We start from the raw sequence: 17,700 nt of genomic DNA on the forward strand, positions 1-17,700 counted from the left end.
AACTAGCATATGTAAAGAGCTAGTCTAACAATTTATATGTTTTTATTTTTATCAGGCCCACTGCCCCTCTATCCAGCAGACTGCGGCTGGATGGGTTACAATTGAGCCAAAAACAGTTGGTCAGGGCGAGATGCGGCTTCATTTAAAGGCTGATCTAACAATGTATGTTTTTATTTTTTATCAGGCCCACTGCCCTTCTATCCAGCAGACTGTGGCTGGATGGGTTACAATTGAGCCAAAAACAGTTGGTCAGGGCGAGATAAGGCCTCATTTAGAGACATTTACTATAGCAAAAATCTTGAACGTCGGGAACTGAACGCGGGCCTGCATGAGAGTTGTTCTTGGCACTCAAATGTTTAGAAATTAAAATCTCTATAATTAGAGGGGGGCAACTAAGATACCGCATCATTTAGTGAAATTTGCAATGTCCAATAGTTTGGACGTTGGGGAACTGAGCCAGGACTTGCACGAAGGTTGCTCTGCATCCAGTGCAAATGATGAAACATGTGGGAGAAAGAAAGATTTTCTCTGTGATGGGGAAAAAAAAACTTTAACGATTGGTACTCTAAGTATTGAAAATCTCAACAACTTTATAGCACATAAAAAAGTCTTAAAAGACAATATCAAGAGTAAATCTTTGTCAATGTTAATAATTTTATTATTTATTGAAAAAAAGTAAGTGATTATGTAAAACCAAAGCCTTCCAAACCTGGCTCATTAAAATATTTTTTTATGAAATCACGTAAGTATTCATGCAATATTCAATATAAAACAATCATAATATGCAGTGGCATATCATTTTTATAGAGAGGCTTTATAAGGTAAATATAATAGCAATGCGAAACTCTTTCTATCTGATGTATTATTTTAAATAAATATAGTTGGGCGAAAACATGTCTATTGCCGCGTGAGTGACTGGAGTGGCCTCTTGCAAGGCTTTGGGATTTGTTGGAGGGCAGGAATGTGCAGAGTTCTGGGGGGCCGTGAGATGGGGATATTAGATTGACTTAAAACTTAATGCTAGTTATTTAGTCAAGAATGGAATGGAATGGAACTATCAGGAGAAAGCACCAAGCCATTACGACCATGTAGCACTGGGAAGGAGTCAGGATAAGGATTTGGGAATAGGATGGGAGGAAGGAATGGTGGCCCAACCACTTGGATGGTCGGGGGATTGAACGCCGACCTGCATGAAGTAAGGCCGTCGCTCTACCGTCCAGCCCAAGTGGTTGGACTATTTATTCAAGAGTTGTATTTTTTTTTATATATTGAAGCAGATATTTTTTTCTCCCTGATTCTATGTATGACTAATGACCCAGTGCAGGTTTGGAAGGCTATGGCAATTAAAGCACCGTAAGATTGTGAGTGTTAAAGTCTAGGGGGACTAAGCATTTTTTTGTGTGAATGTGCAAAGCCTGTGTTTATTTGTGTAAGTTAAAAATTGAGTTTTTGTTTGTGTATAAGAGTTTAGCAATGTGTTTAAGTAAGATTGTGCAACTGTTTTAAGTTTAGGGGGGCTAAGTATTTTGCGCGAATGTGAAAGCCCTGAGTTTATTTGTGTAAGCTGAACCCCCCCAAAAATGAGTTTGTTTTTGCGAGCGAGTTTGTTTAAGCATGTGCTATCATTAAAAACTTCCAAAGTAATGATAGTAATGCCAAAATGAATTCATCTTTTCATCTTTTGAAAGGTGGAGGTCTAACATTTTCTAAAAACCCTTTGCGCTTGATATACCACCACTGACATAAAAAAAGGTAACTGATGGATTCGACTTTTAAATTTTTTTTAGGCATGATAGCAAAAAAGCATTTCATAGCAACAGATAGTGCCAGTCTAAGCGTTACATGAAGTTATTGGGGACCCCCACCACAATAGCTGGGAACTATTATGGTGTTTAAAATGCAATTTAATATGGAAAAGGATCAGATTCCTAATATATATTAAATTGCTTAAACCACTCAACTTTCCTTCATAGTATATTTTCAAGTGTCAAATTAATGTTTGGAGTGTCAAACCCAACACAATATGGCTGAGGCCCCACTATTTAGCATTATTTTTGTATTCTATGAAATATTACAGGTAATGTTAATGTTTGTAACGTTTATTACAAAAGATAGACATACATATGATGCTATTTTTCATATTAATATCTAATTTGAGGCCCGACAAATATATCTATAAAATCTATAAACAGGTTAGAACCATACAAATGCAAGCATGCCTTTTTCACCAGTAATCAACTGAATGCCACAGAAAATGGAATCTTTACTTTGGCTACAGAAAATGGAGCAAAGCCAAGGGGGATGACTGGAATAAACAGTTTCCAACCTGACTCTTCTCGCACATAAACATGTCTTTCTTGACCTCATTTCAAATTATATAGAGCACTGAAAGCTCATTTTCCATAGCAAATATACTAAGGAACTCATTTTACGACTAGAACACAAACTAGGACCCCTCATTCAGATTAAAAACACCAGAATTATTGACTGAACATTTACCCACTATCAAGCACACAGGACTCTTTAAAGCTATCTTAACTTCTTTAAAACCCTAATATGACCCATCTCACATGCAGATCCTGTTCTATGATTCGCCCTTCATGTCAATGTACCCCACAGTATCATGCAAATTTAAGATAAGGCTTACTACGCCTAAATATCCAACTTGGTCCTTGTAAGGAATCTTGACCCCCCCCTCGTATGCTTGACTCCACTGGGGTAATCATAGGTAGAGGGTCCCTATTGCCGAAGTCATGTCACGTGACAAATAAGGAAAATTTCACCTGATTGGCCCATGACCCGGGACGGAAAGATAATTTTTCTACTCGGCTCCTGAATGGTCATAAAATCGCGCCCCGTTCTCTCCACTCACCTCTGACCATTACAGAAAATGGAGCTGTGCCAAGGGCTCCCTATAGTATTCAGTCATAGCATCATTAAAGTACTCCAAAAACTTCTATATTTGCTTTCAACTGTGTTTTTTGGTTAGAATCTATTGAACATTCACCCTCTGATCCATTCATAAGTAGGGGCCCCCAAATTGATACCGTAGTACTCTGGTAACACCCAGGGCCAAATCGTGAATTTTGCTCATGCTATTAAATACTCCAAAAACGTTTATATGCCTTTCACCAGTGTATTTTTTGGTTGGAATCTATTGAATATTCATCCTCTGTACCTTTCATAAGTAGGGACCCCCCTTCTTGATGCCTTAGACTCATCTTAAAAAGCTCGAGACAAAAAGTAAAAAATAACAGGTTAAGATAGGGCACGAGTTGCTCAGGTGCACCCTGGGGACCCCTGGGGGGGAACGGACCACCTGTTGCACTTGCTGCTGGTGCTGCACTCGATGCTGGTGTGGCACTTGCTGCTGATGCTGCACTTGCTGCTGGTGCTGCACTTGCTGCTGGTGCTCCACTTGTTGCTGGTGTGGCACTTGCTGCTGGTGCTGCACTTGCTGCTGGTGCTCCACTTGTTGCTGGTGTGGCACTCGCTGCTGGTGCTGCACTCGCTGCTGGTTTTGCACTCACTGCTGGTGCTGCACTCGCTGCTGGTGTTGCATTCGCGGCTGGTGCTGCACTTCCTGCTGGTGTTGCTCTTGCTGCACTTGCTGCTGGTGCTGCACTCGCTGCGGGCTTCACTTGCTGCTGGTGCTGCACTTGCTGCTGGTGCTGCACTTGCTGCTGGTGCTGCACTCGCTACTGGTGCTGCACTCGCTGCTGGTATTGCTCTTGCTGCTGGTGCTGCACTCGCTGCTGGTGCTGCACTTGCTGCTGGCTGCACTTCCTGCTGGCTGCACTCGCTGCTGGTGTTGCACTTGCTGCTGGTGCTGCACTCGCTGTTAGTGCCGCACTTGATTCTGGTGCACCACTTGCTCCTAATGTGTACTCGCTGCTGGTGCTGCACTCGCTGATGGTGCTGCACTCGCTGATGGCGCTGCACTCGCTGCTGGTGCTGCACCAGCTGATGGTGCTGCACCCGCTGCTGGTATTGCTCTTGCTGCTGGTGCTGCACTCACTGCTGGCTGCACTTGCTGCTGGCTGCACTCGCTGCTGGTGCTGCACTCGCTGCTGGTGCTGCACTCGCTGCTTGTGCTGCACTTGCTGCTGGCTGCACTCGCTGCTGGTGCTGCACTTGCTGCTGGTACTGCACTCGCTGTTGGTGCCGCACTTGATTCTGGAGCACCACTTGCTCCTAATGTGTACTCGCTGCTGGTGCTTTACTCGCTGCTGGTGCTGTACTCGTTGCTGGTGCTGCACTCACTGATGGTGCTGCACTCGCTGATGGTGCTGCACTCGCTGATGGTGCTGCACCAGCTGATGGTGCTGCACCCGCTGCTGGTGCTGCACTCGCTGCTGGTGCTGCACTTGCTGCTAGTGCGGCACTTGCTGGGGCTGCACTCGTTGCTGGTGATGTTCTTACTGCTGGTACTGCACTTGCTGCCATTGCTGCACTTGCTGCTGGTGCTCCACTTGTTGCTGGTGTGGCATTCGCTGCTGGTGCTGCACTGGCTGCTGGTGCTGCACTTGCTGCTGGTGCTGCACTCGCTGCTGGTGCTGCACTCGCTGCTGGTGCTGCACTCGCTGCTGGTGCTGCACTCGCTGCTGGTGTTGCACTCGCTGCTGGTGCTGCACTCGCTGCTGGTGCTGCACTCGCTGCTGGTGTTGCACTCGCTGCTGGTGTTGCACTCGCTGCTGGTGTTGCACTCGCTGCTGGTGCTGCACTCGCTGCTGGTGCTGCACTCGTTGCTGGTGCTGCACTCGCTGCTGGTGCTGCACTCGCTGCTGGTGTTGCATTCGCGGCTGGTGCTGCACTTGCTGCTGGTGTTGCTCTTGCTGCTGGTGCTGCAATCGCTGCTGGCTTCACTTGCTGCTGCACTTGCTGCTGGCTTCACTTGCTGCTGGTGCTGCACTTGCTGCTGGTGCTGCACTTGCTGCTGGCTGCACTTGCTGCTGGTGCTGCACTTGCCACTGGCTGCACTTGCTGCTGGTGCTGCACTCGCTGCTGGTGCTGCACTCGCTGCTGGTATTGCTCTTGCTGCTGGTGCTGCACTCACTGCTGGCTGCAATTGCTGCTGGCTGCACTTGCTGTTGGTGCTGCACTCGCTGCTGGTGCTGCACTTGTTGCAGGCTGCACTCGCTGCTGGTGTTGCACTTGCTGCTGGTGCTGCACTCGCTCTTAGTGCCGCACTTGATTCTGGTGCACCACTTGCTCCTAATGTGTACTCGCTGCTGGTGCTGCACTCGCTGATGGTGCTGCACTCGCTGATGGCGCTGCACTCGCTGCTAGTGCTGCACCAGCTGATGGTGCTGCACCCGCTGCTGGTGCTGCACTCGCTGCTGGTGCTGCACTTGCTGCTGGTGCTGCAATCGTTGCTGGTGATGTTCTTGCTGCTTGTACTGCACTTGCTGCTGGTGCTGCACTTGCTGCTGGTGCTCCACTTGTTGCTGGTGTGGCACTCGCTGCTGGTGCTTCCCCCCCGCTGCTGGTGCTGCACCTGCTGCTGGTGCTGCACCCGCTGCTGGTGCCGCACCCGCTGCTAGTGATGCACTTGCTGCTGGTATTTCCCTCTCTCGTAGTGCTTCACTCACTGCTGGTGCTGCACGTGCTGCTGGTACTGCCGTTGCTGCTGGAGCTGCACTCTCTGCTGATGCTACACTCGCTGCTGGTGCTGCACTCGCTTCTGGTGCTTCAGCCGCTTTTTGTGCTGCACTCGCTGCTGTACACGAAGCTGGTGCTGCACTTGCTGCTGGTGCTGCACTCGATGCTGGTGCTGCACTTGCTGCTGGTGCTGCACTCGCTGCTGGTGCTGCACTCCCTGCTGGTGCTGCACTTGCTGCTGGTGCTGTACTTGTTGCTGGTGTTGCACTCGCTGCTGCACCCGCTGCTGGTGCTGCTGGTGCTGCACTCACTGCTGGAGCTGCACTTGCTGCTGGTGATGCACTTGCTTCTGGTGCATCACTTGCTGCTGGTGCTGCACTCGATGCTGGTGCTGCACTTGCTGCTGGTGTTGCACTCACTGCTGGTGCTGCACTCGCTGCTGGTGCTGCACTCGCTGCTGGTGTTGCACTCGCTGCTGGTGCTGCACTTGCTGCTGGAGCTGCAGTCGCTGCTGGTATTGCTCTTGCTGCTGGTGCTGCACTCACTGCTGGCTGCACTTGCTGCTGGCTGCACTTAATGCTGGTGCTGCACTTACTGCTTGAAGCACTTCCTGCTGGCTGCACTTGCTGCTGGTGCTGCACTCGCTGCTGGTGCTGCACTCGCTGCTGGTATTGCTGCTGGTGCTGCACTCACTGCTGGCTGCAATTGCTGCTGGCTGCACTTGCTGTTGGTGCTGCACTCGCTGCTGGTGCTGCACTTGTTGCAGGCTGCACTCGATGCTGGTGTTGCACTTGCTGCTGGTGCTGCACTTGCTGCTGGTGCTCCACTTGTTGCTGGTGTGGCACTCGCTGCTGGTGCTTCCCCCCCGCTGCTGGTGCTGCACCTGCTGCTGGTGCTGCACCCGCTGCTGGTGCCGCACCCGCTGCTAATGATGCACTTGCTGCTGGTATTTCCCTCTCTCGTAGTGCTTCACTCACTGCTGGTGTTGCACGTGCTGCTGGTACTGCCGTTGCTGCTGGAGCTGCACTCTCTGCTGATGCTACACTCGCTGCTGGTGCTGCACTCGCTTCTGGTGCTTCAGCCGCTTTTTGTGCTGCACTCGCTGCTGTACACGAAGCTGGTGCTGCACTTGCTGCTGGTGCTGCACTCGATGCTGGTGCTGCACTTGCTGCTGGTGCTGCACTCGCTGCTGGTGCTGCACTCCCTGCTGGTGCTGCACTTGCTGCTGGTGCTGTACTTGTTGCTGGTGTTGCACTCGCTGCTGCACCCGCTGCTGGTGCTGCTGGTGCTGCACTAACTGCTGGAGCTGCACTTGCTGCTGGTGATGCACTTGCTTCTGGTGCATCACTTGCTGCTGGTGCTGATCTCGATGCTGGTGCTGCACTTGCTGCTGGTGTTGCACTCACTGCTGGTGCTGCACTCGCTGCTGGTGCTGCACTCGCTGCTGGTGTTGCACTCGCTGCTGCTGCTGCACTTGCTGCTGGAGCTGCAGTCGCTGCTGGTATTGCTCTTGCTGCTGGTGCTGCACTCACTGCTGGCTGCACTTGCTGCTGGCTGCACTTAATGCTGGTGCTGCACTCGCTGCTGGTATTGCTCTTGCTGCTGGTGCTGCATTCACTGCTGGCTGCACTTGCTGCTGGCTGCACTTGCTGTTGGTGCTGCACTCGCTGCTGGTGCTGCACTTGCTGCTGGCTGCACTCGCAGCTGGTGCTGCACTCGCTGCTGGTGCTGCACTCGCTGTTGGTGCCGCACTTGATTCTGGTGCACCACTTGCTCCTAATGTGTACTCGCTGCTGATGCTGTACTCGTTGCTGGTGCTGCACTCGCTGATGGTGCTGCACTCGCTGCTGGTGCTGCACTTGCTGGTGCTGCACTCGTTGCTGGTGATGTTCTTGCTGCTGGTACTGCACTTGCTGCTGGTGCTGCACTTGCTGGTGCTGAACTCGTTGCTGGTGATGCTCTTGCTGCTAATGCTGCACTTGCTGCTGGTGCTGCACTTGCTGCTGGTGCTGCACTTGTTGCTGGTTTTGCACTCGCTGCTGGTGTTGCACTCGCTGCTGGTGCTGCACTTACTGCTGGTGCTGCACTTGCTGGTGCTGCACTCGTTGCTGGTGATGTTCTTGCTACTGGTACTGCACTCGCTGCTGGTGCGGCACTCGCTGCTGGTGCTGCACTCGCTGCTGGTGCTGCTGGTGTTGCACTCGCTGCTGGTGTTGCACTCGCTGCTGGTACTGCACTCGCTGCTGGTGTTGCACTCGCTGCTGGTGCTGCACTCGCTGCTGGTGCTGCACGTGCTGCTGGTGTTGCACTCGCTGCTGGTGTTGCACTCGCTGCTGGTGCTGCACTCGCTGCTGGTGTTGCATTCGCGGCTGGTGCTGCACTTCCTGCTGGTGTTGCTCTTGCTGCTGGTGCTGGACTTGCTGCTGGCTGCACTTGCTGCTGGTGCTGCACTCGCTGCGGGCTTCACTTGCTGCTGGTGCTGCACTTGATGCTGGTGCTGAACTTGCTGCTGGCTGCACTTGCTGCTCGTGCTGCACTTGCTGCTGGCTGCACTTGCTGCTGGTGCTGCACTCGCTGCTGGTGCTGCACTCGCTGCTGGTATTGCTCTTGCTGCTGGTGCTGCACTTGCTGCTGGCTGCACTCTCTGCTGGTGCTACACTTCCTGCTGGTGCTGCACTCGCTGTTAGTGCCGCACTTGATTCTGGTGCACCACTTGCTCCTAATGTGTACTCGCTGCTGGTGCTGCACTCGCTGATGGCGCTGCACTCGCTGCTGGTGCTGCACTCGCTGATGGTACTGCACCCGCTGCTGGTGCTGCACTCGCTACTGGTGCTGCACCACTTGCTGCTGGTGATGTTTTTGCTGCTGGTACTGCACTTGCTGCTGGTGCTGCACTTGCTGCTGGTGCTCCACTTGTTGCTGGTGTGGCACTCGCTGCTGGTGCTTCCCCCCCGCTGCTGGTGCTGCACCTGCTGCTGGTGCTGCACCCGCTGCTGGTGCCGCACCCGCTGCTAGTGATGTACTTGCTGCTGGTATTTCGCTCTCTCGTAGTGCTTCACTCACTGCTGGTGCTGCACGTGCTGCTGGTACTGCCGTTGCTGCTGGAGCTGCACTCTCTGCTGATGCTACACTCGCTGCTGGTGCTGCACTCGCTTCTGGTGCTTCAGCCGCTGTTTGTGCTGCACTCGCTGCTGTACACTATGCTGTGCTGCACTTCCTTCTGGTGCTGCACTTGCTGCTTGTGCTCTACTAGTTGCTCGTCGTCCACTTGCTGCTGGTGCTGCATTTGCTGCTGGTGCTGCACTTGCTGCTGGTGCTGCATTTGCTGCTGGTGCTGCACTCGCTGCTGATGCTGCATTCGCTGCTGATGCTGCACTCGCTGCTGGTGCTTCATTTGCTGCTTGCGCTGCAATCGCTTCAGGTAGTGATTTCGCTGCTGGTACTGTACTCACTGCTGATGCTGCACTCACTGCTGGTGCTGCACTGGTTTCTGGTGCTGCACTTGCTTCTAATGCTGTACTCACTGCTGGTGCTGCACTCGCTGCTGGTGCTTCTCTTACTGCTGGTGCTGCACTCACTGCTGGTGCCGCACTTGATTCTGGTGCTACACTTGCTCTTAATGTGGACTCGCTGCTGGTGCTGTACTCGTTGCTGGTACTGCACTCGCTGATGGTGCTGCACTCGCTTCTGGTGCTGCACCAGCTGATGGTGCTGCACCCACTGTTGGAACTGCATTGCTGCTGGTGCTGCACTCGCTGCTGGTGCTGCACTTGCTGCTGGTGATGCACTTGCTGCTGGTGATGCACTTGCTGCTGGTGATGCACTTAATTGCTGGTGCTGAACTCTTTGCTGGTGATGCTGGTGCTGCACTCGCTGATGGTGCTGCGCTCGCTGCTGGTGCTGCACCAGCTGATGGTGCTGCACCCACTGTTGGTGCTGCATAGCTGCTGGTGCTGCACTCGCTGCTGGTGCTGCACTTGCTGCTGGTGCTGCACTTGTTGCTGGTGTTGCACTCGCTGCTGGTGTTGCACTCGCTGCTGGTGCTGCACTTGCTGCTGGTGCTACACTCGCTGCTGGTGCTGCACTTGCTGCTGGTGATGCACTTGCTGCTGGTGCTGCACTTGCTAGTGCTGCACTCGTTGCTGGTGATGTTCTTGCTGATGGTACTGCACTTGCTGCTGATGCTGCACTTGCTGCTGGTGCTCCACTTGTTGCTGGTGTGACACTCGCTGCTGGCTTCACTTGCTGCTGGTGCTGCACTTGCTGCTGGTGCTGCACTTGCTGCTGGTGCTGCACTTACTGCTGGCTGCACTTGCTGCTGGTGCTGCACTCGCTGCTGGAATTGCTCTTGCTGCTGGTGCTGCACTCGCTGCTGGTATTGCTCTAGCTGCTGGTGCTGCACTCACTGCTGGCTGCACTTGCTGCTGGCTGCACTCGCTGCTGGTGCTGCACTCGCAACTGGTGCTGCACTCGCTTCTGGTGCTGCACTTGCTGCTGGCTGCACTCGCTGCTGGTGCTGCACTTGCTGCTGGTGCTGCACTCGCTGTTGGTGCCGCACTTGATTCTGGAGCACCACTTGCTTTTAATGTGTACTCGCTGCTGGTGCTGTACTTGTTGCTGGTGCTGCACTCGCTGATGGTGCTGCACTCGCTGATGGTGCTGCACTCGCTGCTGGTGCTGCACCAGCTGATGGTGCTGCACTCGCTGCTGGTGCTGCACTCGCCGCTAGTGCTGCACTTGATGCTAGTGCAGCACTTGCTGGTGATGTTCTTGCTGCTGGTACTGCACTTGCTGCCATTGCTGCACTTGCTGCTGGTGCTCCATGCACTTGTTGCTAGTGTGGCTTTCGCTGCTGGTGCTGCACTGGCTACTGGTGCAGCACTCGCCGCTGGTTTTGCACTCGCTGCTGGTGCTGCACTCGCTGCTGGTGCTGCACTCGCTGCTGGTGCTGCACTCGCTGCTGGTGTTGCATTCGCGGCTGGTGCTGCACTTGCTGCTGGTGTTGCTCTTGCTGCTGGTGCTGCACTCACTGCTGGCTTCACTTGCTGCTGGTGCTGCACTTGCTGCTGGTGCTGCACTTGCTGCTGGATTCTCTTCCTGCTGGCTGCACTTGCTGCTGGTGCTGCACTCGCTGCTGGTGCTGCACTCGCTGCTGGTATTGCTCTTGCTGCTACTGCTGCACTCGCTGCTGGCTGCACTTGCTGCTGGCTGCACTTGCTGCTGGCTGCACTTGCTGCTGGTGCTGCACTCGCTGCAGGTGCTGCACTCGCTGCTGGTGCTGCACTCGCTGCTGGTGCTGCACTCGCTGCTGGTACTGCACTTGCTGCTGGTGCAGCACTCGATGCTGGTGCTGCACTTGCTCCTCGTGATGCACTTGCTGCTGGTGCTGCACTCGCTGCTGGTGCTGCACTCCCTGCTGGTGCTGCACTTGCTGCTGGTGCTGCACTTGTTGCTGGTGTTGCACTCGCTGCTGCACCCGCTGCTGGTGCTGCACTTGCTGCTGGTGCTGCACTCGCTGCTGGAGCTGCACTTGCTGCTGGTGATGCACTTGCTTCTGATGCATCACTTGCTGCTGGTGCTGCACTCGATGCTGGTGCTGCACTTGCTGCTGGTGTTGCCTTCGCTGCTGGTGCTGCACTCGCTGCTGGAGTTGCACTCGCTGCTGGTGCTGCACTCGCTGCTGGTGCTGCACTCACTGCTGGCTGCACTCTCTGCACTTGCTGCTGGCTGCACTTAATGCTGGTGCTGCACTCGCTGCTGGTATTGCTCTTGCTGCTGGTGCTGCACTCGCTGCTGGTGCTGCACTTGCTGCTGGCTGCACTCGCTCCTGGTGCTGCACTTGCTGCTGGAGCTGCACGCGGTGTTGGTGCCGCACTTGATTCTGGTACACCACTTGCTCCTAATGTGTACTCGCTGCTGATGCTGTACTCGTTGCTGGTGCTGCACTCGCTGATGGTGCTGCACTCGCTAATGGTGCTGAACTCGCTGCTGGTGCTGCACCAGCTGATGGTGCTGCACCCGCTGCTGGCGCTGCACTCGCTGCTGGTGCTGCATTTGCTGCTGGTGCTGCACTTGCTGGTGCTGCACTCGTTGCTGGTGATGTTCTTGCTGCTGGTGCTGCAGTTGCTGCTGGTGCTGCACTTGTTGCTGGTGTGGCACTTGCTGCTGGTGCTGCACTCGATGCTGGTGCTGCACTCGCTGCTGGTGCTGCACTCGCTGCTGGTGTTGCACTCGCTGCTGGTGATGCACTCGCTGCTGGTGCTGCACTCGTTGCTGGTGATGTTCTTGCTGCTGATACTGCACTTGCTGCTGGTGCTGCACTTGCTGCTGGTGCTCCACTTGTTGCTGGTGTGGCATTCGCTGCTGGTGCTGCACTCGCTGCTGGTGCTGCACTCGCTGCTGGTGTTGCACTCGCTGCTGGTGCTGCTGGTGTTGCACTCCCTGCTGGTGTTGCACTCGCTGCTGTTGTTGCACTCGCTGCTGGTGTTGCACTCGCTGGTGGTGCTGCACTCGCTGCTGGTGCTGCACTCGCTGCTGGTGTTGCATTCGCGGCTGGTGCTGCACTTGCTGCTGGTGTTGCTCTTGCTGCTGGTGCTGCACTCGCTGCTGGCTTCACTTGCTGCTGGTGCTGCACATACTGCTGGTGCTCCACTTGCTGCTGGCTTCACTTGCTGCTGGTGCTGCACTTGCTGCTGGCTGCACTTGCTGCTGGTGCTGCACTTGCTGCTGGCTGCACTTGCTGCTGTGCTGCACTCGCTGCTGGTGCTGCACTTCCTGCTGGCTGCACTCGCTGCTGGTGCTGCACTTGCTGCTGGTGCTGCACTTGATTCTGGTGCACCACTTGCTCCTAATGTGTACTCGCTGCTGGTGCTGTACTCGTTGCTGGTGCTGCACTCGCTGATGGTGCTGCACTCGCTGATCGTGTTGCACTCGCTGCTGGTGCTGCACCAGATGATGGTGCTGCACCCGCTGCTGGTGCTTCACTTGCTGCTGGTGCTGCACTCGCTGCTGGTGCTGCCCTTGCTGCTGGTGCTGCACTCGCTGCTGGAGCTGCCCTTGCTGCTGGTGCTGCACTCGATGCTGGTGCTGCACTTGATGCTGGTAATGCACTTGCTGCGGGTGCTGCACTCGCTGCTGGAGCTGCCCTTGCTGCTGGTGCTGCACTCGATACTGGTGCTGCACTTGATGCTGGTAATGCACTTGCTGCTGGTGCTGCACTCGCTGCTGGAGCTGCACTTGCTGCTGGTGATGCACTTGCTGCTGGTGCTGCATTCGCTGCTGGTTCTGCACTCGCTGCTGGTGCTGCACCCGCTGCTGGTGCTGCACTTGCTGCTTGTGCTGCACTCGCTGCTGGAGCTGCACTTGCTCCTGGTGATGCACTTGCTGCTGGTGCTGCATTCGCTGCTGGTGCTGCACTCCCTGCTGGTGCTGCACTTGCTGCTGGTCCTGCACTTGTTGCTGGTGTTGCACTCGCTGCTGCACCCACTGCTGGTGATGCACTTGCTGCTGGTGCTGCACTTGCTGCTGGTGTTGCACTCGCTGCTGCACCCACTGCTGGTGCTGCACTTGCTACTGGTGCTGCACTTGTTGCTGGTGTTGCACTCGCTGCTGCACCCACTGCTGGTGCTGCACGTGCTGCTGGTGCTGCACTTGCTGCTGGTGATGCACTTGCTTCTGGTGCATCGCTTGCTGCTGGTTCTGCACTTGCTGCTGGTGTTGCACTCGCTGCTGGTTCTGCACTCGCTGCTGGTGTTGCACTCGCTGCTGGTGTTGCACTCGCTGCTGGTGCTGCACTCGCTGCTGGTGCTACACTCGCTGCTGGTGCTGCACTCGCTGCTGGTGCTACACTCGCTGCTGGTGCTGCACTCGCTGCTAGTTTTGCGCTCGCTGCTGGTGCTGCATTTGCTGCTGGTGTTGCACTCGCTGCTGGTGCTGCACTCGCTGCTGGTGCTGCACTCGTTACTGGTGCTGCACTTGCTGCTGGAGCTGCACTCGCTGGTGGTACTGCACTCGCGGGTGGTGCTGCACTCGCTTCTCACTGGTGGTGCTGCACTCGCTGCTGGTGATGCACTTGCTTCTGGTGCATCACTTGTTGCTGGTTCTGCACTCGATGCTGGTGCTGCACTTGCTGCTGGTGCTGCAGTCGCTGGTGGTGCTGCACTCGCTGCTGGTCCTGCACTCGCTGCTGGTGCTGCACTCGCTGGTGGTGCTGCACTCGCTGCTGGTGCTGCACTCGCTGCTGGTGCTGCACTCGCTGCTTCTGCTGCACTCGCTGCTGATGTTGCGTTCGCTGCTGGTGTTGGTCTTGCTGCTGGTGTTGCACTCACAGCTGGTGTTGGTCTTGCTGCTGGTGCTGCACTCGCTGCTGGTGCTGCACTCGCTGCTGGTGCTGCACTCGCTGCTGGTGTTGCACTCACTGCTGGTGTTGGTCTTGCTGCTGGTGCTGCACTCGCTGCTGGTGCTGCACTCGCTGCTGGTGCTGCACTCGCTGCTGGCTTCACTTGCTGCTGGTGCTGCACTTCCTGCTGGTGCTGCACTTGCTGCTGGCTGCCCTTGCTGCTGGTGCTGCACTTGCTGATGGCTGCACTTGCTGCTGGTTGCACTTAATGCTGGTGCTGCATTCGCTGCTGGTGCTGCACTCACTACTGGTGCTGCACTTGCTGCTGGCTGCACTTGCTGCTGGTGCTGCACTTGCTGCTGGTGCTACACTTGCTGTTAGTGTTGCACTTGATTCTGGTGCACCACTTGCTCCTAATGTGTACTTGCTGCTGGTGCTTTACTCGTTGCTGGTGCTGCACTCGCTGCACCAGCTGATGGTGCTGCACTCGCTGCACCAGCTGATGGTGCTTTACTCGTTGCTGGTGCTGCACTCGCTGATGGTGCTGCACTCGCTGCACCAGCTGATGGTGCTGCACTCGCTGCACCAGCTGATGGTGCTGCACTCGCTGCACCAGCTGATGGTGCTGCACCCGGTGCTGGTGCTGCACTTGCTGCTGGTGCTGCACTCGCTGCTGGAGCTGCACTTGCTGCTGGTGCTGCACTCGCTTCTGGAGCTGCACTTGCTGCTGGTGATGTACTTGCTGGTGCTGCACTCGTTGCTGGTGATGTTCTTGGTGCTGGTACAGCACTTGCTTCTGGTGCTGGTACTGCACTTGCTTCTGGTGCTGCACTTGCTGCTGGTGCTCCACTTGTTGCTGGTGTGGCACTTGCTCCTGGTGCTGCACTCGCTGCTGATGCTGCACTCGCTGCTGGTGCTGTACTCGCTGCTGGTGTGGCACTCGCTGCTGGTGCTGCACTCGCTGCTGGTGTTGCACACGCTGCTGGTGTTGCACTCGCTGCTGGTGCTGCACTCGCTGCAGGTGCTGCACTCGCTGCTGGTGCTGCACTCGCTGCTGGTGCTGCACTCGCTGCTGGTGTTGCACACGCTGCTGGTGTTGCACTCGCTGCTGGTGCTGCACTCGCTGCAGGTGCTGCACTCGCTGCTGGTGCTGCACTCGCTGCTGGTGCTGCACTCGCTGCTGGTGCTGCACTCGCTGCTGGTGCTGCACTCGCTGCTGGTGCTGCACTCGCTGCTGGTGCTGCACTCGCTGCTGGTGCTGCACTCGCTGCTGGTGCTGCAGGTGTTGCACTCCCTGCTGGTGTTGCACTCGCTGCTGGTGTTGCACTCGCTGCTGGTGCTGCACTCGCTGCTGGTGCTGCACTCGCTGCTGGTGTTGCATTCGCGGCTGGTGCTGCACTTGCTGCTGGTGTTGCTCTTGCTGCTGGTGCTGCACTCGCTGCTGGCTTCACTTGCTGCTGGTGCTGCACTTGCTGCTGGTGCTGCACTTGCTGCTGGCTGCACTTGCTGCTGGTGCTGCACTTGCTGCTGGTGCTTTACTTGCTGCTGGCTGCATTTGCTGCTGGTGCTGCACTTGCTGCTTGCTGCACTTGCTGCTGTGCTGCACTCGCTGCTGGTGCTGCACTCGCTGCTGGTATTGCTCTTGCTGCTGGTGCTGCACTCATTGCTGGCTGCACTTGCTGCTGGCTGCACTTGCTGCTGGCTGCACTTGCTGCTGGTGCTGCCCTCGCTGCTGGTGCTGCACTCGCTGCTGGCTGCACTCGCTGCTGGCTGCACTCGCTGCTGGTGCTGCACTTGCTGCTGGTGCTGCACTTGCTGCTGGTGCTGCACTTGGTGTTGGTGCTGCACTTGATTCTGGTGCACCACTTGCTCCTAATGTGTACTCGCTGCTGGTGCTGTACTCGTTGCTGGTGCTGCACTCGCTGATGGTGCTGCACTCGCTGATCGTGTTGCACTCGCTGCTAGTGCTGCACCAGCTGATGGTGCTGCACCCGCTGCTGGTGCTGCACTCGCTGCTGGAGCTGCCCTTGCTGCTGGTGATGCACTTGCTGCTGGTGCTGCACTCGTTGCTGGTGCTGCACTTGCTGCTGGTAATGCACATGCTGCTGGTGCTGCACTCGCTGCTGGAGCTGCACTTGCTTCTGGTGCTGCACTTGCTGCTGGTGCTGCACTCGATGCTGGTGCTGCACTTGCTGCTGGTGATCGATGCACTTTCTGCTGGTGCTGCACTCGCTGCTGGTGCTGCATTCGCTGCTGGTGCTGCACCCGCTGCTGGTGCTGCACTTGCTGCTTGTGCTGCACTCGCTGCTGGAGCTGCACTTGCTGCTGGTGATGCACTTGCTTCTGGTGCTGCACTTGCTGCTGGTGCTGCACTCGATGCTGGTGCTGCACTCGATGCTGGTGCTGCACTTGCTTCTGGTGATGCACTTGCTGCTGGTGCTGCATTCGCTGCTGGTGCTGCACTCCCTGCTGGTGCTGCACTTGCTGCTGGTGCTGCACTTGTTGCTGGTGTTGCACTCGCTGCTGCACCCGCTGCTGGTGCTGCACTTGCTGCTGGTGCTGCACTCGCTGCTGGTGCTGCACTTGCTGCTGGTGATGCACTTGCTTCTGGTGCATCGCTTGCTACTGGTTCTGCACTCGATGCTGGTGCTGCACTTGCTGCTGGTGTTGCACTCACTGCTGGTGCTGCACTCGCTGCTGGTGCTGCACTCGCTGCTGGTGTTGCACTCGCTGCTGGTGCTGCACTCGCTGCTGGTGCTGCACTCACTGCTGGTGTTGCACACGCTGCTGGTGCTGCATTCGCTGCTGGTGTTGCAATCGCTGGTGGTGCTGCACTCGCTGCTTCTGCTGCACTCGCTGCTGGTGTTGCACTCGCTGTTGGTGCTGCACTCCCTGCTGGTGCTGCACTAGCTGCTGGTGCTGCTGGTGCTGGACTCGCTGCTGGTGCTGCACTCGCTGCTGGTGTTGCACACGCTGCTGGTGCTGCATTCGCTGCTGGTGTTGCAATCGCTGGTGGTGCTGCACTCGCTGCTTCTGCTGCACTCGCTGCTGGTGTTGCACTCGCTGTTGGTGCTGCACTCCCTGCTGGTGCTGCACTAGCTGCTGGTGCTGCTGGTGCTGGACTCGCTGCTGGTGCTGCACTCGCTGCTGGTGTTGCACTCGCTGCTGGTGCTGCACTCGCTACTTCTGCTGCACTCGCTGCTGGTGTTGCACTCGCTGCTGGTGCTGCACTCGCTGCTGGTGCTGCACTCGCTGCTGGTGTTGCACTCGCTGCTGGTGTTGCACTCGCTGCTGGTGTTGCATTCGCTGCTGGTGCTGCTCTTGCTGCTGGTGCTGAACTCGCTACTGGTGCTGCACTCGCTGCTGGTGCTTCACTCGCTGCTGGTGCTGCACTCGCTGCTGGTGCTGCACTTGCTACTGGTGCTGCACTTGCTGCTGGAGCTGCACTCGCTGGTGGTACTGCACTCGCTGGTGGTGCTGCACTCGCTACTCACTGGTGGTGCTGCACTCGCTGCTGGTGATGCACTTGCTTCTGGTGCATCACTTGTTGCTGGTTCTGCACTCGATGCTGGTGCTGCACTTGCTGCTGGTGTTGCAGTCGCTGGTGGTGCTGCACTCGCTGCTGGTCCTGCACTTGCTGCTGGTGCTGCACTCGCTGGTGGTGCTGCACTCGCTGCTGGTGCTGCACTCGCTGCTGGTGCTGCACTCGCTGCTTCTGCTGCACTCGCTGCTGATGTTGCATTCGCTGCTGGTGTTGGTCT

General features: G+C 56.2%; 4 protein-coding genes across 4 annotated transcripts; all 4 read right to left on the minus strand.

Annotated features, from left to right (window-relative positions):
- Window positions 1–405: 405 nt before the first annotated feature.
- On the minus strand, window positions 406–4,446 carry LOC138355052 (osteocalcin 2-like). The gene is made up of 3 exons (XM_069309766.1): window positions 4,264–4,446; window positions 3,714–4,169; window positions 406–528 (listed from the first exon to the last, which is right to left on the minus strand). Exons 1-3 carry the CDS (start codon window positions 4,444–4,446, stop codon window positions 406–408), a joined length of 762 nt encoding a protein of 253 aa, XP_069165867.1.
- Window positions 4,447–5,285: 839 nt separating this feature from the next.
- Window positions 5,286–8,995, minus strand: LOC138355053 (ice-structuring glycoprotein-like). Its single transcript, XM_069309767.1, has 4 exons — window positions 8,816–8,995; window positions 7,893–8,612; window positions 6,295–7,532; window positions 5,286–6,168 (listed from the first exon to the last, which is right to left on the minus strand). The coding sequence occupies exons 1-4, from the start codon at window positions 8,993–8,995 to the stop codon at window positions 5,286–5,288; spliced, it is 3,021 nt and encodes a 1,006-aa protein (XP_069165868.1).
- Window positions 8,996–9,018: 23 nt separating this feature from the next.
- LOC138355054 (ras-interacting protein RIP3-like) lies at window positions 9,019–9,543 on the minus strand. Its single transcript, XM_069309768.1, has one exon. The coding sequence runs from the start codon at window positions 9,541–9,543 to the stop codon at window positions 9,019–9,021; it is 525 nt and encodes a 174-aa protein (XP_069165869.1).
- A 296-nt stretch (window positions 9,544–9,839) lies between these two features.
- Window positions 9,840–16,555, minus strand: LOC138355055 (platelet binding protein GspB-like). The gene is made up of 7 exons (XM_069309769.1): window positions 15,859–16,555; window positions 15,479–15,768; window positions 14,245–14,900; window positions 12,586–13,362; window positions 11,815–12,543; window positions 10,886–11,772; window positions 9,840–10,750 (listed from the first exon to the last, which is right to left on the minus strand). Exons 1-7 carry the CDS (start codon window positions 16,553–16,555, stop codon window positions 9,840–9,842), a joined length of 4,947 nt encoding a protein of 1,648 aa, XP_069165870.1.
- Between the last annotated feature and the right edge of the window lie 1,145 nt (window positions 16,556–17,700).

The sequence above is a fragment of the Procambarus clarkii genome, chromosome 65, assembly GCF_040958095.1.
Source record: "Procambarus clarkii isolate CNS0578487 chromosome 65, FALCON_Pclarkii_2.0, whole genome shotgun sequence".
NCBI lineage: Eukaryota > Metazoa > Arthropoda > Malacostraca > Decapoda > Cambaridae > Procambarus > Procambarus clarkii.